Consider the following 24065-nt stretch of genomic DNA (forward strand, 5'->3'; position numbering starts at 1 on the left):
CTTATATCCTACCCCTGATTGGTGCTATTGAAGAACCTTATTCTGGATTTGCTTTGAATGTTCCTTCGTCTTCATGATGTAGTTTTTGTTCTGAAACGTACTAACCAACTGTGGGACCTCCCAGAGACAGGTGTATTTAACCTGAAATCATGTGAAACACCTTCACTGGACACAGATGGACTCTATTCAACTAATTATGTAATTTCTAAAGACAATTTGTTGCACCAGAGCTCATTTAGGTGTGTCATAGCAAAGGGGGTGAATACTTATGCAATCAATTATTTTCTGTTTTATATTTGTAATTAATTTAGAACAATTCATAGATTTTATTTTTCACTTTGAAATTATGGACTTTTTTGTGTTGATCAGTGGCAAAAACTCCTAATTAAATCATTCTGACTGCATGTTGTAGCACAATAAAATGTGGAAAAGTCCAAGGAAACCCAAGAAAAAAAGGTAAGCCGAAAAATATCCTGTACGGAACAGTACGGGATAGGATGGGACAGGAACATTTTTAATGAGAAAGGCTGGGATGGAACTCAAGTTTCATTCCTGTGTCACTATCTATTGTGGATTTCCTGTAAACATGTGTGTGGATGCCTTCTCTAGTGTTTAAACATGCACTTTACACTGTGTCTGCAGGGAGGCAGGGCAGACCAAGGAGACCAAGTCCAGCACAGCGACATCACAAGAGGCAGGGGAGGAGCCTGCTACAGTCACAAGTGCTGCCCCCACCATGTGGCTCGGGGCTCAGAATGGCTGGTAAGAGAGGGGGCATAGGGAATACCCTCGGAGAGTAGGGTGTTTAGAATGGATGGTGAACTGTTTTCCAGCATTGCACGATTATGAGATCTGACATCAGAGATGGATACCTCTTATGGTTCATTTGTTTGTGGAAATTCATTAAGAAGCAAAATAAATAAGCTGTTACCTAGTTTACTTTTTAAATAATACAAATCCTTTGGTGTTAACTTGCCACAAGAGCCTTCAGTAGTAATGTCACCCCCCTGTTACAGTCACATTGTGCTGGTCCCTTGACTGGCCTCAGTACAGAGGGTTCAGTGCACCAACACTAAGGCTAAGCTTGTACTGGACTTATCATGTTCTCTTCCTGTTCTCCGTAGGCTCTATGTTCACTCTGCTGTGTCCAGTTGGAAGAAATGCCTGCACTCAATCAAGCTGAAGGACTCTGTTCTGAGCCTGGTGTAAGTATGCATGCTCTCATTCTGGAAACAGCACTAGGAATGCATCTGCTATAAGTAGGGGGTCCCTGGGCGTCTCCACTGGGAAAAGCACAGCCGCACAGTGTGCAGGGTGAGTCATACAGTCAGGAAAGTGCGTGTTCCTGGCTATGTGTAGTCATACTCTGGAAATTCCAGAGAGAGAGTTGCATTGGCCCTGGCGCTCCTGTGGGTGAGGGTGGCAAACCTGGAAGGGACTGTTTCTCCTCACCATGCTACAACGCACCCTACTGACCAGGTACCTGGAGAACTCAAGCAGACACCAGCAAAGCTGGCCTTTTGTCCTCCAGAGTTCCTGGGTGTAAAGAGGCAATCAGCTTGGTTGTGTGAGGACACCCAACAACCTTCAACTGTAGCTATTGGGGGAATGTAATTGATTATTTTGAATTGGGGAGCAAATAGGAGGTAACATTTAATAATCCTGGATTTCAGAACTACCACTAGTTCACAGGGCTCTACTTTTACATTTTTAACTACTAGCCCCTTGGGCCACTGAGCTAGTGTTTTTACTGGCCCGGATGCAGTTTTATCTGGCCCAGTATATTTATATATTTTTCATGATGGTTTTTATTTTCAGTATGTTTCTAACTGTGTATGGAAACCAAAGAGAGACACTGCCTCAAAAGAAAGTGGCTAAACGAAGCCTTTCATTATATGTTAAGCCATTTAACATGCACACATTTGTGTACTTGTCAGAAAATGAAAATATTGTATTCAAATATTGTATTATGTGTATACTCATTTTTTCACAAGGAAACCTGCAACCAAGCTGTTACCATACACTCTAAGAAGAGAGAGTTCTATATATAACCTTTTAAGGTTCTTTGGCATGCTTCATGTATGGAACCCTAAAATGGTCTATATAGAACCATTTTAGAGGGTTCTTTTGAAAGAACCCCATATAGTTCCTTAGATTTTAACTCAAAGGGTTCTAAATAGAACCATCAAGGGTTTATTACAGAACCCCTATCAAGGACAAGATTAAGGGAACCTTAAAAACATTATCTACTAGTAGAAGCAAATGCATATTGTTTTTATTTTTTAATGCTGCCGCTTAACATGTGTTATGCCAGTTTTAAACCTGTTGTTATTTGCATATTAAAATGTAAGGACCCTAATTAATTATGCAACGCTTGTAATACCAACATTCTACAGTAATCGTTTTCTGTTTGAAAATGTTGCCAATTTTATTGCCTTGTTTTTAGCTAATGTTAACAAATCCCTGCATGAGTTCCGCTGTAATGACTGTACACAGCAGCTTCTGCAGCTGTTGCTATCCAGTTGTGAAACAGCTTCCGGGAGCATGGCACTGCCGAACTTTGAATGTGTGAACTGAAATAAAGTAATGTATATAACAAGTTGTGGCAGGCTGGCGAGTGGATAGAGGCCCAGAGACAGACTGCAGTTCAAAAAAATAACTATTTTATTATAAATAAACACAAAATGAAAGGGCACAAGGGCAAAATAACAGATACTCAAACACAAATAAAGCAAAAACAAAACTCACAAAAATAAAGTTTCCAGGCTGGGCAATGCCTTCACTGGATTCAAGCTCTCCAAACAACCAAAAAAAAACCAACCTGCTTCCTCAGCTCCCTCTCCCCAAATGAGAAGCAGAGGCCTCCTTTTATATCAGGTGGCTGGGCGCTGATTGATCGTTAATCAACCTAATCAACTAATCAACCCCAGCCACCTGAACATAATAAACCCAGGCAGGTAGGGGAAGTTAACCCCATCCCTGCCAATTTCTAAAGAGCAGAGCTTTGCTCTGCCACACAAGTGCTAAAAGAAGTAATCCAAACTTGGATTACTGGATTACTTGGACATTGAAATTAGAAAGGTAATTTTTAACGTTATGATGAATATAAAGACCTACTAAATGTTGAGCAGAACAACGCAGTGACTAATAAGAAAAGGCATGATACTTAGAGTTGTAAAGGAGTTCTTTTTTAACTCTGGACTTTTTTTACTTTCTGCGAATTGATGTCGTAATATCAACATTTGTACTAAACATTAAAAGTACAACCAGGTATCCTTGTTTTGAATTATTTACAGGTTATAAAAAAGGAACTGATTTCAGTCATCTGATTTCAGTACTTGATGGCTAGTTGCAATTAAACTATTGTAATGCTGGAATGTATTTTATTTGTAACATATTGTTTTGGCCAGGTTACAATGTTTACACTATTAAGATTATTTTATAAATATTATTTGTTAGAATTAAACAGGTTAGGTTGCAGTATGATAGGTGTTATATGATAGGTGTTATTTTATTCTGAATACACGACTGGTGGTTTGCTCAGTATTATGCGACTGTTGCTTTAATTGGAAGAGATATGCGCTGTGATGTATTCTGCTTGAGTTCTGTATTTTAATTCAGTAAACAAAAGGAAAAACTTGTGCCTACGGAAATATGAAATTGAACGAAGAAATCTCGTCTTGGACATTGTTTGTACACTTTGTGAACCCGGCTAAACTTTACCGGATTACACGTTGGCTTGTACACATGCATTTGCCTTTTATTGTTGGGCACGTACTGGACCAGAGTTTTGGTAAACAAACACAAAAATGTTACACCCTGTGTATTCAATTAGGAAACTATTTGAAATTCCCTGTGAACTATAAATATATTATACTAGTTAAATGTAACCGGCCCAGTCGGGCTTAGGTGCTTCATAACTACCGGCCAAACTGTGCTCTCTACCGGGCCCCTGGGCCATGGTTAATGCCGAACCCTGGTTCTGAATAGTATATCAGGAGTTTGATGTTGAAAGAAATAGTCCCTTCCTTATAGTACCTTGAAGTATTTACAGGTGTGACATGTGTGACTTATTCAAGCTGTGAAGTGCGATCATTTAATTCTGAATACATTTACCAGGGGCCTTATTGTTCAGTCATTTGATTGTCATATCAGTAATATTTCCTCAGCTCATGACATTAATTCCTGGGATCACCCTAGTTGCCCTTTTCTTTACCTTCTAAAGTGCAACAATGTCTATTTGTTGTGAAGTGACTGTAACTGCATACAGTATTCTAGATGGGGTCTAACTAGAGCATTGTATAACCTAGACTTGTATTCCACGCTTTTTGCAATGTAGCCCAGCATTCTATTTGCCTTTTTAATTGCCTCACCACACTGGTGCGATAGCGTACAAAACTGTGAATAAGTCCCTGATTGCTGGGTTATGAGCTACTCACTGTTGACCTCTCCTAGACTAGGGGCAGGGTTCTCGCCAGCGCTGTTGAGCGTAACAGGCCGTTACGTTATTACCTGGAAAAATGACACTAACAAGGCTGCTACGCTGTGTTTTCAGTTTGTGTCACGGCCAAAAAATAATAATAATAATCCTGTGAAACCCTTTATGTGAGAAATTGGTTTATTTCAGTTCTCAATACTCCTCAATGGGTTGGATGTGACAGCATGTTTTTTAGTTTGGTGTATGTAATGTATGCTAAACGGAGACGAGATTGAACTTCACTGAACTGAACAAGAAAGTGAATGTCCTAGAGTAGCCCAGTCAAAGCCTGGACTTGAATCCGATTGAGAATCTGTGGCAAGACTTGAACATTGCTATCCTCCAATGATCCCCATCCAACTTGACAGAGGTTGAACAATTTTGCCAAGGCGAATGGGCGAATATTGCACGTTCCAGAAATGCAAACCTGGTACAGACAAGAGACTCACAGCTGTAATTGCTGCCAAAGGTCGTTCTACCAAGTATGACCAAGGGTGCTCGTGTCACTTGTGTGGGTAACCCCTGTTTAAGCAACACAGAGACAATGGAGGTGAAATGCCGGCACAGGCGAGAAGGATTTATTAATGCAAAACTAAATATATAAACAAAGGGGTCATGTGACGTTACCAGTGATGGCAATGCACAGAGGACACATATAGCAAGCTGTACAAAAAGGCAAAATAAAACACAGTACAAAATCTACAAATAAAACGTGCCACACAGGGTGAGCGCTAGCCTTATAAATGAAGTATCCCATTCCAGGAACTGGCTACGCTAAGTAACCCTCTCTATACATTACGTGGGATCACTATCCCCTAAACTAACCTACTATTGAGCCAGTATTCATATGACGACTCCTGCTGCTTCATACAGCCTTGGCTGGGCATTGCCTTCACAAGCATGGCTTGCAGATTCAGGGTTGCATAGCTGTCGTTCCTGCAGAGGGGACCCTCTCCTCCCAAATACATGCAGCTCCCCTCTGGCATTTGTGGCAGTGTGCCCCGCCCCTGTGTGTATTTGTGTGTTTTATGTTGCGTGTAGTGTGTTAATGTTCGTGTACAGGTACTGGTGCACAGGATATAAATGGGTCTGTGTAGCACAAGTGATTTAAAATGTAGATTTGTATTTAGGCACGAGGATTCAGAACAGAAAATAGGAGGCACTTTTTTACACAGAGAATTGTGAGGGTCTGGAATCAACTCCCCAGTAATGTTGTTGAAGCTGACACCCTGGGATCCTTCAAGAAGCTGCTTGATGAGATTCTGGGATCAATAAGCTACTAACAACCAAACGAGCAAGATGGGCCGAATGGCCGCCTCTCGTTTGTAAACTTTCTTATGTTCTTATGATTGCACAGCACTTCACGTGCAGGTAAAATGTAATATGTGAGCACGGGAAATTGCACTAAATTAATTCACGTGCAGTTGTACCAAGACTCCATTTGAATGATTGATTAGCAATCGAGTCTCAGTGCAGCCGCATAAAAGCAGCATGAATGAGTGAGAGACAGGAGAAATTGTAATAATATAAAAATTGCTATTGCACGCTGGAAGCACCAGCGTGGTACTTGTTTGTGTGTTCATCCATTTGTTTGTCAAATGTTAGTCTGTTTTGTTTGTCTTTTTATTTTGGCGTAAAGTGCCGTGTCCTGTGTTTTGGTACGAACCTTTTATTTTCTGTTTTCATAATAAATGCACACCAGCGCCTTCATCACCAGTACTGTCTATTTTGGTTTCATTTCCTGGTTCTGATGTCACCACTTAGCCAGCTTTGTGAAACATTGCATTGTAGTCGCCTCGAGCCATCTCCCACGGATGTTTTTAAACTAATAGACACTAGGTCAAGACCCGCCCACCTGCTGATTGAGGATCAGCGCAGCCAATCATTTGCTGCCCTTCCCCTTAACCAAGCCTAGCAGGTAGCAAGTCCTCATCGAGCACCTGCCTGTAAACAATAATTTAATTATAAAAATCAACTCCAAAAAGACACAAAATCAACCCCTTTCCATATAAAATTACACCAACACTAATTTCCCATTGTGCAGGGCAATCGCCTTGCCACACCAAGACATTTCAGTTTTTTTTATTTTTCATTTACTGTTGTTTCACAATAAAAATTCTATTGCCTCTTCAAAGTGTTGAGTAGGTTGTGTAAATCAAAGGGGAAAAAAAATCTTTAAATGCATCAAGATTTCAGGTTGTAACACAACAAACTGAAAAAGTCCAAGTGGGGTGAATACTTACTATAGGCACCGTGTAGGTTTTAAAATATAAAATGTGGGACACAGCACATGCCCAGTTTTACTTGCAATAAGTGGAAAAAAACATTTATGTTGTTGTGGAAGGGTGGTGGGTAATTCACTGACACAGGAGACAGACAGGTGGATTTGGCAACACCGCACAGGTGCCCAGTTTTATTTTCGAGGTGCTGTTTTTCAGTTTATCCCGCGGATGGCGCTGTGGGTCCGTGGTCTGATTTACCAACAATGGTAAACAGAACCACGGACATACCAAGCGATGGTACACAATACCGACGCCTTGCAGGTGCTGAAAGAAATAACAATGAAAACAGAAGGCAAAAATAGCAAGGGACAAAATAACACAATAACAAAACTACAAATAAAAGGTGCTGCACTCTGCAGCAATATTTCGGTCGCTGCTGCCCGTGCGACCCGGATCTCCATCCTATGCTGCCGGCTACCTAGCCTGCTCTGTTATATTTTTAAGGGGTCTGCCCAAGGGTTCCCCGCTCTCACTGTCTCACTGTCTCACTGTGACACTTTCGTGTCTTTTTCTCTCCCGGCTGGTTCTCGGTCCGCAACCAGCGTTTCCGCACTCTCAGCGCGTCTATAAAGGCAGACCTGAGGAAACAGCAGAGCGTTATTTTATAGGACCAACAATCTCCCAAGACTCGCCTCTCAGCCATTCAGAGAGGGTGAAAGTCCACACACCCACTTTCCCACCTCCCCGTGTCACTGCCATGACTCACAGGCGGTTGTTGGGCGACTGCCGCCCTCCCGTGAACATGCCAGCAGAGTCAGCATAGATCTCTCCCTGCTACAGTTGTATATTCCTTAACTATGGAACAACAGTGACAAACAGGTTTTCTACTTTTTCTTGCAAGCACATGTGTGATCAAGTGTAAGTCTTTTAATGGTGCAACAACTATATATATATATATATATATATACACAGTACCAGTCAAAAGTTTGAGTACACCTACTTGAAACCAGGTTTTTCATGATTATCTATGCTTTTAACTGTATAAACTTGTCGATAAACACTTAATATTTAATTATATGATACGTGTACTTATATAAGCTGATAATCATAAGTGAATTGCATTCAAAAATGTAATTTTTAAATGAAAATGTAAATCTTGTCAATTTCAGTGAAATGGTCACCCAAAGCAAGTGAAGCCCAAGTCAGTTAAAAGTCTGAAATGTGTATAACATGGTGTTAGAACACTGGCCTAAGTATAAAAGTGTCTTTGTTAGATGTTGTCTGAGTTAACTAGCATGTTACCTAATTAACCTTTTGTCACCAATTATTGTTAACAGGTGAGGGTCCATGATTACTATAAATATAGGTAGCATAGGAACAAAGTTGTCATTCCTGAATGTAAGGGAGCAGAAAATGGCAAAATGCGCTCAGATAAGCAAAGAAAAAGGACAGTCTGTAATTACTTTAAGAAAAGAAGGTCAATCTTTAAGACAAATCGCAAGAACTTTGCAATTGTCTGTAACTGCTGTGGCCAAGACCATCAAACGATTTGAAGAAACTGGCACTCATGAGGACCAAACAAGGTCAGGCAGGCCAAGGGTGACCTCAGAATCAGAGAACAAGTTCATTTGAGTCACAAGTCTGCGAAACCGGTGATTAACTGCCCCTGAAATACAAGCTCAGCTGAATGTTACTAGAAGTACAGATGTATCAACATCAACTGTTCAGAGGAGATTGCGTGAAGCTGGCCTAACTGGAAGAATTGCTGCAAAGAAAGCATTGTTAAGAGTGCAGAACAAGGAAGAGACTTGCCTAGGCCAAAAAACACAGAAACTGGACGTTTGAGGAGTGGAAGTTGGTCTTATGGACCATTGAGTCAAAATTTGAAATATTTGGGTCCAACCGGTAAGTATTTGTAAGATGCAGAGAGGGTGAGCGCATGAGTTCTGCATGTGTGGTTCCCACTGTCAAGCATGGAGGAGACAGTATCATGGTCTGGGGTTGCTTTGCTGGTGACAGAGTTGGTGATCTTTACCACATCCATGGCAAGCTCAACCAGCATGGCTATCATAGCATACTTCAGAGGCATGCCATTCCATCAGGATTACGGCTAGTTGGGCAGTCCTTCATTCTTCAGCAAGATAATGACCCGAAACACACCTCAAAGTTGAGCAAGAACTATCTGGTGAAGAAGGAAAGTGAAGGACAACTCAATCTAATGACCTGGGCTGCCCAGTCTCCAGACCTCAATCCCATAGAACTTGTATGGGACGAACTGGACAGAAGAGTCAAAACAAAGCTACCCACAAGTGCCCAACATCTCTGGGAATTGCTGCAGAAGAGCTGGGAAGACATGTCGGGTGATTTCCTGTTGAAACTTGTTAACCGAATGCCTCGTGTTTGTGAGGCTGTTATTAAGGCAAACGGTGGCTATTTTGAGGAATCCAAGATTTAGAGACAATTTTCAATTTTCTTGAACATTGCTTTGATACACTATGTTTTGTTTTGTATATTGTAACATGTGTTTTCATTTTCAAATATTTACAGAAAAGTATACAACGTAAAACTTGTCAATTATGAAAAAAACCTAGTTTCCAGCAAGTGTACTCAAACTTTTGACTGATACTGTGTGTGTGTGTGCGTATGTGTGTGTGTATGTGTATATATATATATATATATATATATAATATATATATATATATATATATATATATATATATACACACACACACACAACACACACACACACACACACACACACACACACACACACACACATACAGCTCTAGAAAAAATTAAGAGACCACTGCAAATTTTTCTTAAATCAGCATCTCTACATGTATGGCAGCCATTCCATTCCAGTGTCTGTTGAATTCCAACACAGGCACACCTCATTCTACTGAATGAGGTACTGATTAGGGGATCACCTGAACCAAATCTTATTTAACGAGGAAAAGTATAAAAACCACTCCTGTGGTCATCACTATCCTCTTGCAATAGGACCAGCTGGATGGCAAAACAGTGCTAGTACTACCTCAAAAGTAATTGGAATCAATAAATAACTATTGACCATGCCCAAAGAGTTGAAAAGGATAGTTTTGAGTGAGGAAAAGAAGGGTTCAATTCTGGCTTTACTGGCAGAGGGATACAGTTGCTTCCATCCTTAAAATTTCAAAGACGGCGGTTCATAAGAACAAGGTCAAGCAGCACACATTGGGGACAACAAAGCTACAGACCAGCAGAGGGTGAAAACGACTCTCCACTGACCGGGATGACCGCCAACTCATTCGAATGTCATTCAGCAACCGTAGGATGACATCAAGTGACCTACAAAAAGAATGGCAAACGGCAGCTGGGGTGAAGTGCATGGCGAGGACGGTTCGAAACAGGCTCCTAAGGGCAGGGCTGAAGTTGTGCAAAGCTAGAAAAAAGCCCTTAATCAATGAGGTTTGCAAAAGACCATAAGGATTGGACCGTAGAGGACTGGAGTAAGGTCATCTTCTCTGATGAGTCCAATTTTCAGCTTTGCCCAACACCTGGTCGTCTAATGGTTAGACGGAGACCTGGAGAGGCCTACAAGCCACAGTGTCTCGCACCCACAGTGAAATGTGGTGGAGGATCGGTGATGATCTGGGGGTGCTTCAGCAAGGCTGGAATCGGGCAGATTTGTCTTTGTGAAGGATGCATGAATCAAGCCAAGTACAAGGTTGTCCTGGAAGAAAACTTGCTTCCTTCTGCTCTGACAATGTTCCCCAACTCTGAGGATTGGTTTTTCCAGCAGGACAATGCTCCATGCCACACAGCCAGGTCAATCAAGGTGTGGATGGAGGACCACCAGATCAAGACCCTGTCATGGCCAGCCCAATCTCCAGACCTGAACCCCATTGCAAACCTCTGGAATGTGATCAAGAGGAAGATGGATGGTCACAAGCCATCAAACAAAGCCGAGCTGCTTGAATTTTTGCGCCAGGAGTGGCATAAAGTCACCCAACATCAATGTGAAAGACTAGTGGAGAGCATGCCAAGACGCATGAAAGCTGTGCTTGAAAATCAGGGTTATTTCACCAAATATTGATTTCTGAACTCTTCCTAAGTTAAAACATTAGTATTGTGTTGTTTAAAAATGAATCTGAACTTATTTTCTTTGCATTATTCGAGGTCTGACAACACTGCATCTTTTTTGTTATTTTGACCAGTTGTCATTTTCTGCAAATAAATGCTCTAAATGACAATATTTTTATTTGGAATTTGGGAAAAATGTTGTCAGTAGTTTATAAAATAAAACAAAAATGTTCATTTTACCCAAACACATACCTATAAATAGTAAAACCAGAGAAAAATGTTTGCAGTGGTCTCTTAATTTTTTCCAGAGCTGTATGTGTGTGTGTGTGTGTGTGTGTGTGTGTGTGTGTGTGTGTGTGTGTGTGTGTGTGTTTATATATATATATATATATATATATATATATATATATATCGGAACAACAAAAGCAAAACTCCACAATCACATGATTACAGTAAAGTTTATTAGAATATTTAAAATGTGAGATGGTGCACGTTATTAGTATAGCTTTTTTAAATCAATAAGTAGCTGTAGGAGGGTGGTAGGAAAGCACTGCTGTTTGAATCTATTGTTTTGTTATTTTTAGAACAGGGTCTCCCCTTCCACCCCTGTGTTATTTTGTAATGATGTATTATGATTTATTTATTGTATTTGTTATTTATGATGGTGAAAGCCGTGGTTATTGTTTTTGTATTTACACATGACGGCGAAGCGCCGCATTTTGTTTTGTTTAAATGTGTTCTGGCAGAGGCGAAGTGGCAGACTGTCCCCTGCCAGTTATGAATTAACAAACGCGTGCAGATTTTGGCCGAGGGGTAATAGAATAGTTACGAGCTAGTTAAACCCCTCGGCCACGATATATAAACCTGCAGCTCTCTGCACTCGTGATGGGTGTTCAGGGGAGAGTACGAGAGGAGAGGAATAAAAAAAAAAAAAAAAAACATATAGGAAGGCGATTGCCCAGCCTGACCTGTCTGTGTAGTTTATTTTGTGTTTGTGATTTGTTTTTGTTAATCTCTTTTTGTGCTCTGTGAGAATTTATTTTTGTTTAAATATATTAAATTTATATTAAATTTTTTGTTTAATAAACGGGCGAACCACCTGTCTCTTTATCAACAGCAGTAGTTACCTGTGTGTTTTCAGTTCCTGCTTCTGGCCTGACGTCTCCGCTCAGCCATAACCTGTCACAGTAGCATATGTTGTTTTAACTACAAATAATCCAATACAAATCACACACAGAAACTACCACTATGCAGTAGACTACAATTGGAAAAAAAAAACAACAGTTCGGAATTAAACCAAAAAAATGTTTAGAAAACCTCATATTTATGCTATTTTTGAAAGAAGAATAAAAACAGCACTAATTATATTGACGTAATTGTAGGCTATTCTTAATATTTTGAAAGGTAAAAACAGGTTTCTCAGTTGGACAGAAATTATAACACTGTGGCAAAAATCTAGTTTCCCCTCCATGGAATGGCATCCATGCGTTGCTAGGGAGTACTTCATCCTATGACGCAGACTCTGGCTCTACCCACTGACAACCATAGATATAGAATATTATATATACTGACAACTACTTCCACAAAGCGTAAGCATGTGCATGACTTGTCCTACCTCGCCTGCGGGGGGTTGCGAGGATCTACATTTCTCTCGTCGCCCCATCCCTCCCACCACCACGCTGTGAAAAATTCCTGTTGAGAACCCAGAGGCGCTGATGAATCTTTCTTCTGTTTCAGGCACGTGAAGGGCCGTGTGCTGGTGGCATTAGCAGACGGGACACTGGCTATCTTCCACAGAGCTGAAGGTAACCCATTTCATACCCTAACCACTGTGTGAAGAAGTGTCTACTTCCCTCTGGCCTTCCAACTGTGTCCTCTGGTTTCTGCGCTTAAAATAGTGTCAATGGTTAACTTTTATCAACTCCTTTTGAGATTTTAAAGACTTCAATCAAGCCCCAAGTAATTTTTTGTTCCAGCTCATTCCTTTAGCAAGAGACGTTATCCAATGTGTTGACTGGCTGTGTGTCTTTCTCCTGGTAGACGGACAGTGGGACCTCAGTAACTACCACCTGATGGACCTGGGCCGGCCTCACCATTCCATCCGCTGCATGGCCATGGTCCACGACAGGGTGTGGTGCGGCTACAAGAACAAGATCCACGTCATCCAGCCCAAGACCATGCAGATTGAGGTGAGTGCAGGCGGTTCCAGGCTGGGGTACTGTAAAGAAAGGCATTATTGGAGGAGATCTACTCTGACTACCTGCACAGGACCAAACTTCATAAAAAGTCTATGGTATTGCCACAGCTTTATGTGATATCTACAAAGTGGGGGGGGCCAGGGGTAAATTATGCAAAAAAGGGTCAACTCAGTAAAGATGTAATAGTAAACTCCTGCTAACTTAAACAAGACATATCATCAATCAATCAATCTTTATTTTATATTTTATTTACATATGTAGGATAAATACTTTTTTATTCATATTATACCTTAAGAATTGGATTGCACACATGAAACATGCAATTTAGCTCAGTTTTATCATCAAAATATACCAAAAAATATATCTTTGGAAAGTTTGGCCCTTTTAAGGCTGGGTGAGGAGTTGCAGCTGACAGCTATCACAGTGTGCCTCACGGTAAAGCACACAAACATCTGCTTACCTTCAGTTCCAAGGAGACCAGTCATCCCTCTTGCATACATATGGCCAGGTTCAATTGAAAATCAGATACCCAATTTAACCTGACCACATTCTTACAAGATTCAATCAGGTCAGTCCAGCCACATTCTCACTTAGAATAGTTGGCTTGCCTACCTGTTAAATGCCCTAAAACAAATATAGATGTTTCTTTGCTGCTGGATCCTCAAGCTGTGCCTCTCTCCTAATAGAAATCATTTGACGCTCACCCACGGCGGGAGAGCCAGGTCCGGCAGCTGGCGTGGATCGGGGATGGGGTGTGGGTGTCAATTCGCCTGGACTCCACGCTGCGGCTCTACCACGCTCTCACACACCAGCACCTGCAGGACGTCGACATCGAGCCCTACGTCAGCAAGATGCTGGGTAAGCTGCTCAAATTAAACCGAATCCCTTGATATTCTCATAATCATCGCTTGAGGCTTATCCCGCGATTTTCACATGGAGCGCATGCAAGTTCAAATTTGTCTCTCCAGTGAGAATAGCGTGCTGGGGGTTATATGTGTATCTGCAAAGTTTAAACGTGTTCCTAAGAAAAGTGCTTAACAGACTGGCCTATTCAGAGATGAGCACTAAAAAATAGATGGCTGCATTCACCGAGTAAAAAAATGGATGCTTATTACAGCGAATGAGATGAGAATATTTGTATTTTTTGATGTTCCAAGGGGTTATGATGAATCGATTTATTCTGCTGATGATGTACACCTCACAGATAATAATGCATATAACAGCGTTACACACCCATACCCAAAACTATGGAAGATAGAAAGTAAGTTTACCATATCAATCACCCTGTATGATGTGATTGAAAAGTTTTCTGATGTATATTTACTAGATAAAGACATTGATGAGCGTTTGAAGGGCATCTGCTTTGAAATCTATACCACAAAAAAAAAGAGATGTGACTTTTTGTTGCACTGTTGTTGTTATGCTGCAATTGTAAAAAATAAATATACATAACAAAAATATAAACTCAACATGCAACAATTTCAAAGATTTTACTGAGTTACAGTTCATATAAAAATCAGTCAATTGAAATAAATTCATTAGGCCATTCAGAACAGAATATAGGAGACACTTTTTTACACAGAGAATTGTGAGGGTCTGGAATCAACTCCCCAGTAATGTTGTTGAAGCTGACACCCTGGGATCCTTCAAGAAGCTGCTTGATGAGATTTTGGGATCAATAAGCTACTAACAACCAAACGAGCAAGATGGGCCGAATGGCCTCCTCTCGTTTGTAAACTTTCTTATGTTCTTATGTTCTTATGTTCTTACTCTATGGATTTCACACACGTTGTACACATCGATCTAGAGCATCCCAAACATGCGCAATGGGTGACATGTCTGGTAAGTATGCAGGCCATGGAAGAACTGGGACATTTTCAGCTTTCAGGAATTGTGTACAGATCCTTGCGACATGGGGCCATGCATTATCATGCTGAAACATGAGGTGATGGCAGCGGATGAATGGCACGACAGTGGGCCTCAGGATCTCGTCACGGTATCTCTGTGCATTCAAATTGCCATCGATAAAATGCAATTGTGTTCGTTGTTTGTAGCTTATGCCTGCCCATACCATAACCCCACCGCCACCATGGGGCACTTTGTTCACAATGTTGACATCAGCAAACTGCTTGCCCTCACAACGCCATACATGCTGTCTGCCATCTGCCCGGTACAGTTGAAATCGGGATTCATCTGTGAAGAGCACACTTCTCCAGCGTGCCAGTGGCCATCGAAGGTGAGCATTTGCCACTGAAGTTGGTTACGACACCGAACTGCAGTCAGGTCAAGACCCTGGTGAGGACGATGAGCACGCAGATGAGCTTCCCTGAGATGGTTTCTGACAGTTTGTGCAGAAATTCTTTGGTTGTGCAAACCCACAGTTTCATCAGCTTTGAGTGGCTGGTCTCAGATGATCCCGCAGGTGAAGAAGCTAGATGTGGGCTGGCGTGGTTACACGTGGACTGCGGTTGTGAGGCAGGTTGGGCGTACTGCCAAATTCTCTAAAACGATGTTGGAGGCGGCTTATGGTAGAGAAATGAACATTCAATTCTCTGGCAACAGCTCTAGTGGACATTCCTGCAGTCAGCATGCCAATTGCATGCTCCCTCAAAACTTGAGACATCTGTGAAATTGTGTTGTGTGACAAAACTGCACATTTTAGAGTGACTTTTTATTGTCCTCAGCACAAGGTGCACCTGTGTAATGATCATGTTGTTTAATCAGCTTCTTGATATGCCACAACTGTCAGGTGGATGGATTATTTTGGCAAAGGAGAAATGCTCACTAACAGGGATGTAAACAAATTTGTGCACAAAATTTGAGAGAAATAAGCTTTTTGTGCATATGGAAAATTTCTGGGATCTTTTATTTCAGCTCATGGAACATGGGACTAACTTTACATGTTGCGTTTATATTTTTGTACAGTGTGTGTGTGTGTGTGTGTGTGTGTGTGTGTGTGTGTGTGTGTGTATATATAGTATATATATATATATATATTTAGGTCACTTTTCCCTTTCAAGTAGGGAATATTAACCATTACAAATGGGTGTTTCCCCTTTGACACCTGAACCTGAAACTTTATACCAAAGACTTCTCGTCAGAGCAGTGAGACACAGCTGCTGTTCCTCCCCCGAGAGCCTGAAGGAGCTGAGTCGGTACCAAGAGCTCTGTGTCAGTACCGAGTGTAAGTACTAAGTGTACGGAGTCAGTACTGAGGGTAAGTACTGAGTGCATTGTGTAGGTACCGAGTGTCGGTACTGAGTGCACCTTGTATCTATACCAAGTGCAGCACTACTGTGTACACTGCACCATTTCCATGCCTGAATTACATGCATGCGTTTCCTGCAAGGCCAAGCTGCCTGCAAAGGATGGGCACGATAAGTGCACAGTCTGTCCGGACCCTGAGCATGTTCAAAGAGCCCTTACAGATTTCACTTTGTGTGGTTTCTGTTTCTCTTTCTCCAAGCATGTACTTGAGAGTCGAGTGGCCCATCATTCAAGAGAGTGCTTCCTTACGGCTACTCAGCGCTCTGCATCACCACGTTCTGTGAGTGAGACTGGACCCTCTTCCCTTGGCTCTGTGTCTAGGAAGGATAGGAGTCACATTCGAGGGAGACCAGTCGAGAAGCCATGCGTCACCATGCAGAGAAAGAAGAAAGCTTGCTGCTCACATTTGGCAGATAGGGGACAGTTGGATAAGATATGGGAAGCCGTTTCACCCCAGCAGGCTATCATTGCTGAACTGCTGCAAGAGCATTCAGCCCCACCGGTACCACGAGCTACCCTCCCTCCTGCCACACCTGCACCTTTGCAGGCGGAGGCTTGTGATATGGAAGCTGTATGTTGTCTATTGTTGCCTCTGAGGAGGCTGACAATCAAGACAGTTTTCCCATCTGATGATGCAGAATCAGATAGTGTTCCGGTGGCACAGCTCTCCTTATCAGGAGAGCTTATACCTCTGATGCAGTGGGCTACTGCAGTCCTGCAGGTACCCAGGCCTCTAGCAAAGGAAGAGAGGCGCTGTTTTTACGACGAGAAGCCTCTGTTGCTTCCGCTGCCCCTCTGGTTCACCCGGATTTTCTACTCGAACTGCAGTCCACATGGAGACACCCAGCTACAGCTACAGCTGTTTCCCATTCAGTGGACTCTCTCGATAAAGAGTGCGAAGCAGACAAACTGCGTCTGACCCAATTTCTGCCAGTAGGGGCACCCATTGCAGCTCGTGTTCATCCTACCAACCTGTCCTTGCTGTCCAAGGATGCTGTGTGCCCGAACAAGCAAAGCAAGGTGGCAGCTACTAGTACTTTTAATGCACACCTGGGAAACTACCATAATATCCTTGTGGCTTACCAGGCACACCTTCTTGAGTCCATTGCCAAGACCCACAAGGCCTCATCCCTACAGCTGGACTAGCTGCGCTTGGTCTCCAGGAACCTGCTCCGGCTGTCCAAGCTCAGTGGACAGACGGTAGGTAGGAATCTGGCAGCAATGGTGACTGTTCGCAGGCAGCTTTGGCTTTCCCAAGCATGTGTACTTGACGGAGATAAGAAAGCACTGCTGGACGCTCCAGTTAACCCAGGTCACATGTTTGGGCTGGTGGTGGACGAGATGCTGCAGCGATGCCATTACGCACAGGAGTCCACCAAGCTGGCACGCCTTCTCTCTAAGCATCCGCCTCCACCACATACGCCTGCAGCGCAGTGGCACCCTAGACCTCACTTTCAACAGAAACCAGCACAAGAAGTGTCTTCCACTTCTGGTGGACCCACCCAGAGACAGCCTGCAGATGCTTTGCACGGAGGCAGGTGTTTTTTAAAGCACCCTGCACCTAGGCAACAGGCACGGGCTGTGCCCCAAATGAAGCAGCAGGCCTAGAATTTTGGTGCCACAGGTCCAGGTCTCCTTTTACAAAGTCACCTAGACTACTGGAACCAGTGCACAACAGACCCCTGGGTGCTTACTACTGTCCAAACTGGTTACTCTCTTCAATTCCAACACGGCCCACCATCCTTTCTGGGCATGACAATAACTACTGTCACAGACCCTGAAGCCGCCACTCAGGTAGCTCAGGAGGTAGCAGCAAAAGCTGACCATTTGCATAGTATTCCCCACCTACAAGAACAGGGGGTTCTATTCCTTTCTGGTACTTTCTGGTGCCAAAACGTGATGGCGGCCTAAGACCAATCCTCGATCTCAGACAGGTAAACCTGTATCAAAGCCAGATACGGTTCAAGATGCAAACATCGCAGTGGCTATTGCAGTCCATCAGGCCAGACGACTGGTTCACCATGGTGGTGGTTAAGGGACGCCTATTTTCACATCCCCATAAAACCAGTGCACAGAAAGTACCTGAGGTTCGCTTTTCACGGAACAGTATACCAGTTCTATGTTATGCTGTTCGGCCTCTCCCTAGCACCACTCATATTTACGAAATGCATGGAGGCTATACTGGCCACGTTGAGACTCAAAGGCATCAGGGTTCTTAACTACCTGGACAATTGGCTCATTTGCGCCAAGTCTCCTGCGCAAGCACACAAGCACACAGCTCATCACCATCCACCTACATCGGCTGGGCCTGCAAGTGAATTATGTAAAGAGCCATTGCCCAACCAGACAGTTACCTATCTAAGGATGTGCCACGACAAAGGGCTCATGTTGGCCACACTGTCAGATGGCAGTGATCTTCCAGAGGCTTATGGGCCTGCTGGCAGCAGCATCAAACACCCTTCCACTGGGTCTCCTGCATATGCACCCCCTGCAGGCTTGGTTCAACCACACTACTTGTCAGCCCATGTTGAATCACAGTGTCTCAGGTGAAGTTAGAACTGAATCACACGATATTTTCATGAGTTTGAGGAGCTTGAGGTGGAATTAGAACTGAATCCCCCGATATTTTCACGAGCATCACGTGAGGTGGAATTAGAACTAAATCCTCAGATATTCTTATGAGTTTGAGGTGGAATTAGAACTGAATCTCCTGATATTCTCATGAGCTTCAGGTGGAATTAAAACTGCATCCCCTGATATTCTCATGAGCTTCAGGTGGAATTAGAACTGAATCCCCTGATATTCTCACGAGAATCGCATGAGGTGAAATTATAACTGAATCCCTCGATAATCTCACGAGTATCACATGAGGTGAAATTATAACTGAATCCCTCGATAATCTCACGAGTATCACATGAGGTGAAATTATAACTGAATCCCCCGATATTCTCACGAGTATCATATGAGGTGGAATTAGAATTGAATCCCTTGATATTCTCATGAGCTTTAGATGGAATTAGAACTGAATGCTTCGATATTCTCACGAGCATCGCTTGAGGTGAAATTAAGAAAAAAACAGGGTTAAAAGGGTTGTATTAAAGTTTGGTTTTGACAAAGGTACAAGCAAAAATGATTCTTTGTTAAACAGCCAATAACGGACTGGATATTTTTTTTTTTAAGTTTAAGTTTAAGTTTTCAAAATTTGAGAAACACGGTACAGGCAATATGGTTCGATCTCTTTTTGGTTGGTGAGTGGCTGACCAGAGAAACCGAGGAAACTGATCTTCTGGAAACAGGAAAGGGCTGTTTATTTCCTTGCTTTATGTTTGAAGTTTAGAATTGTTTGGAACGCAAGCTAAAAACTGAAGTCTTTTTGACTATGCAGAACTCTTGAACATTGTTACTGCCATGGTGTTGTTTGAATGCAAAACGCCTGCTGAATTGTGTATTGTTTTGCAGTATTCCCAATTGTTAAATAATAATTAATTTGAGAGGCGGGGGGTGCGTGCATATATGTTGTATATGGCTGTACCTATTATTAACATATTAACAACCATTCCTAGGTGTCTTAGACATGCTTCATTATTAAACCCCTTCTTCTGATTGATTGTCAGGTACTGGAAAGCTGGGCTTCTCGTTTGTGCGAATCACAGCGCTGCTGATCGCAGGAAACCTACTCTGGGTAGGGACAGGGAATGGAGTGGTGATCTCTATCCCTCTCACTGAGAGTGAGTATCTACAGTACCCTGTCCTTTAATGTAATGTAATCTCTATCCCTTTCACTGAGAGCGAGTATCTACGGTACCCTGTCCTTTAATGTAATGTAATCTCTATCCCTTAGACTGAGAGTGAGTATCTACGGTACCCTGTCCTTTAAAAGGTGAATAGCAATGTCTCCACAGGATTTGGTCCACTTGAGCTGGATTTCTACCCTACAAAAAATTAAAACCATACATAATAAAGTACATTAACAAAATAATTCCAGTAGATCTTTTCTAATATATCTTTCTGTCATTTTCTTTACATTATGGTAAAGGTGAATGTGTTTTTAATGGTAATTTATTTGAAGCTCTTAGTGAAGAATATTTTTTGAACGCTCCTTGCAGATACTTCAATGCTACAATTCTGATCAACTTTGCAAGAAAGAATTAGTCTGACACTAAAAACACATCAGTCAAAGGAAAAGCAGGGATTGGCACTCAAATGTGAGCCAATGCGTCTGGCTTCTGGGAGTTTGAGTTCATTTAAATAAAATAAATGGAAAGCATTTGTTTGGTTTTATTGTACATGTTGGAGAAATATATATTTAAAACAATGCCCTCAGGAAGAGTCATTTATTGGAATGTAATGGGCATGAAGGAGGGAGAGCGAGAAAGAAATCACACCTCAGTCAGAATGCACACCCCTACCTGCCTTTCAGTCCTTGACCTCTCCCGAGCAGATAAAACCTCAAAGCTCTCTACAAAGTGTATATTTTTTTTGAAAGCTTCCAGTAAAGTTAAAAATAAACAACTGGGACATTAAACAGCTTGCAAATAATCTTAAGTAGTTTTGTATTGTAACTGTTGTCTTTTCAGAAAAATAAATACTAAATATTTGGATGAAAAAATGCTTTGAGAAATTTTTACAGATAATTTAGCTGTCTGTTGTCTTAGCTTTCTGTTAATAAGCCACTCAACCAGGTAGACAGTTTCCTTGCCTCTGATAAACTGATAAATCTAAATGACCTAAATGCCTGTAACTCACCCTGGATAAGTGGAACTAGTCTTGGTAAGTGTTAGTGTTCATCTGCACATTTCATTCTCACCTCAGACCTGTACAGCAGATGGCTTGTTAATCCTCTCTAGTGACAAACAGATCTTTACCTGTCTTTATTCTCTTCCACTCCCTCCCCTTTTCTTTCTTGCACTCTCGATCCACTCCCTCCCTCAACCTTATTTCCCCCTCTCTCTTCTCACCCCTCTCCTCTCCCCCTCCCCTCTCCTCTCTTCTTGCTCTCTCCCCTCTATCTCTCCTTTCTCCTCTCATCTCCCATCTCCTCTCCTCTCTCCTCTAGCTGTAGTCCTACACCGGGGACAGCTCCTGGGTCTGAGGGGTAAGTCTGAGAGCTCCATTCTTCCTCCTTCCCTGCCATGTGTCTCGTGTTTCCTGTTTTTTGCTTTATAGCCTGCTTTCAAAATAGCTCCCCACTAAGAAAACAGAACCAGAACTTTGTATCTGAAAAGTATTGTTAAGAATGATAGAAACACTTCTACAGCTAACTTAAAGAATAATGTCTCACCTGTTTAGTATCCTATTACAGTGGTCTGTGTATTTCTCGATTGCTGTTTCTGCTTAGATTATTATTAATTGGTATTTTTTCTTACTGTATTTCAGTTTTTACTTGTGTCACTGGAACATCATTTTCACAATGATCAACATGATTTGTATAAGTGCTGCTATAATTCTTGACAGTACTGTACATTATTCTGATGTACATTTCTGATTTTATATTTATGTCCAGTGTGTTGGACACAATGCAATATGGATTGAAATACATTTGTATCTGTCCATATCCAGCCTGTGGCTATACTTCCTGAGTCCAGAGAAAGCTCGGCTCGCCCTGCCTGCTCTGAGAGCTCGTGAATAAGCAGAGTTGAAAGCTCAGCCTGCTCTGAGAGCTCGTGGATAAGCAGAGTTGAAAGCTCAGCCTGCTCTGAGAGCTCGTGAATAAGCAGAGTTGAAAGCTCAGCCTGCTCTGAGAGCTCGTGAATAAGCAGAGTTGAAAGCTCAGCCTGCTCTGAGAGCTTGTGGATAAGCAGAGTTGAAAGCTCAGCCTGCTCTGAGAGCTCGTGAATAAGTGGAGTTGAAAGCTCAGCCTGCTCTGAGAGCTCGTGGATAAGTGGAGTTGAAAGTTCAGGGGTCAGGAGGCACAGGCACATGGCCTTCTCCGAGCTGGAGAAAAACAGAATTTTGTATCTCACAATATATATATATATATAGTTCTGAAAGAAACACGTTATATTCTAACGTTATATTCTATAACATGATATCTGGTGCTACACTTGGTTAAAGAAATTTCTGTTTGCAAGCCTTGCTTTCACTCGCCACCATTTAAACTGCCTTTTTCCTGTAATTAACTAACCCAGCTGCTTCCCCTATTAACTGGCATGATTTCAGTCAGTAACATACCCAGGAAGTACAAGTGTAACATGCTTCCTAGGAATAAGTCATAGAAACTAAGAACTTTCTTTAACCTAAAAGTACCAGATATGTTTTAAAATGAAAATATATGTTTGATATAAGATGTGTTTCTTTCAAAACTGCACCTTTTGAAATCTATTCAGCTAATGCAAGTGCCAAACATTATCTTCAAGCACTTGAAGACATGAGGCTGTAAATAGTCATTATTAGGGCAGTGATGTGAATATTAAACCTGGGCCTCATTTTAACAAAAGGTGTAGTTTCTCTGAAAACATGAATACAAACAGTCGATTCCTTCATTTATTAAATTATGATTAAGAGAAGTAATGCTATTGCAGTAAATAAGTTTAGTAGAATTAAATCGTCTAATGTCTGCAGTTTAGCAGTTACTAATACAATAGACCCTGGACTTCCTAAATATAACGGTGTTTGTTTCAAACACCTTTAAAAATATAATAATTCTGAAAAAAACCCTCACTGTCTTCTTATTGAAGTTCTGCTTTGAATATTCTTTAAATCTTGTATAATGTGTTTTTATTTTAAGTTAATTTCTCTTTGGTTGTGCTTGTGTTAGCTACTTCACCTTGAACTGCTTCAGTGCAGATTCTTTAAAAAAAAGTATACTTTATACATTGGATAGTGCTGTGATTCCTGGTGCCTGCTCACTTCCTGTGATATCGGTCAGTGTAGGAGCAGTTGACTTATTCCCAATCTGCAATATTATTTAATGATTTGTGGGCTTTACTTTTCTTTTTTCTTTTTTTTTGATCATTTCGCTTTATTCAAAGACTGAAGAAGCTGTCTATTCTTTTGTGAGCCAGATTGAATAATAATTGGATATTCCAAAAAATGGGAGAAAAGTTGGAAAAATGAATAGAAATACTTGTTCAAAAAAAGGTTATTTCGGTGTTTGTGCAAATTATTTTGCCCATATCACGAAATGGAAAATGTCAAACAAGCAAAGAACGAAACAGAAAACAAAAGACGTATATACTTACCATTAGTTAAAATGCACTACATATTTGAATGCCCTTGGCCAGTAAATTGTTGGTTCCTGAATATTAATACTTGTATATGGGTCAGAGTTTTATGGGTAGAAGTTTCTTTTTTTTATATTTATTTATTTTTACGATCTTCTTATATTGAAACATTGAGGACTAAAGGGCTGGTTAGTGCTGTGCTAAGGCTGTTTACAGGATTCATCATGGTTAAGGGTGTATACAGGATTCATCATGGTTAAGGGTGTATACAGGATTCATCATGGTTAAGGGTGTTGTGGAAGGGGTGTGGTAATTCACTGACTAGGAGACAGACAGGTGTAATTGAAAACACCACACAGGTGCCCAGTTTTATTTTTAGACCAGTTCTTATTTTTTCCGGCAGAGGGCACTGTTGGCCGTGGGCTGCCTATCAATGATGATAGACAGCACCACGGAAATACCACAGCTGGTAAGCGAACAGCAAGTGCACTCGCAGGTGCTCAAAGAAATAATAATGAAAACAGAAGGCGAAAAGAACAAGGGAAAATAAAACAGTAATAAAACTACAAATAAAAGGTGCTGCACTCGGCAGCGTTATCCCGGTCGCCGCTACCCACATGACCCGGATCACCGTCCTACTCTGTCAGCTCCCTGCCTGCTCTACACAATAGTTTGG

The 24065-nt window shown here is 41.7% G+C and overlaps 1 protein-coding gene across 5 annotated transcripts in view; it reads left to right on the forward strand.

The window, feature by feature from the left end:
* The window catches only part of LOC121330953 (C-Jun-amino-terminal kinase-interacting protein 3-like), a 227200-nt gene that overhangs the window by 197693 nt on the left and 5442 nt on the right, over positions 1 to 24065 (forward strand). For 4 of the 5 annotated variants that reach the window (XM_041277960.1, XM_041277964.1, XM_041277961.1 and 1 more), the window contains 7 exons: positions 643 to 762; positions 1125 to 1205; positions 12499 to 12566; positions 12802 to 12950; positions 13646 to 13817; positions 19841 to 19954; positions 21283 to 21321. In XM_041277960.1, coding sequence (XP_041133894.1) covers positions 643 to 762; positions 1125 to 1205; positions 12499 to 12566; positions 12802 to 12950; positions 13646 to 13817; positions 19841 to 19954; positions 21283 to 21321 — 743 coding nt within the window. The remainder of the gene's footprint in view (positions 1 to 642; positions 763 to 1124; positions 1206 to 12498; positions 12567 to 12801; positions 12951 to 13645; positions 13818 to 19840; positions 19955 to 21282; positions 21322 to 24065) is intronic. The other variant, XM_041277963.1, reaches the window with a different exon arrangement.

Source organism: Polyodon spathula, chromosome 18 (assembly GCF_017654505.1).
Source record: "Polyodon spathula isolate WHYD16114869_AA chromosome 18, ASM1765450v1, whole genome shotgun sequence".
Classification (NCBI taxonomy): domain Eukaryota; kingdom Metazoa; phylum Chordata; class Actinopteri; order Acipenseriformes; family Polyodontidae; genus Polyodon; species Polyodon spathula.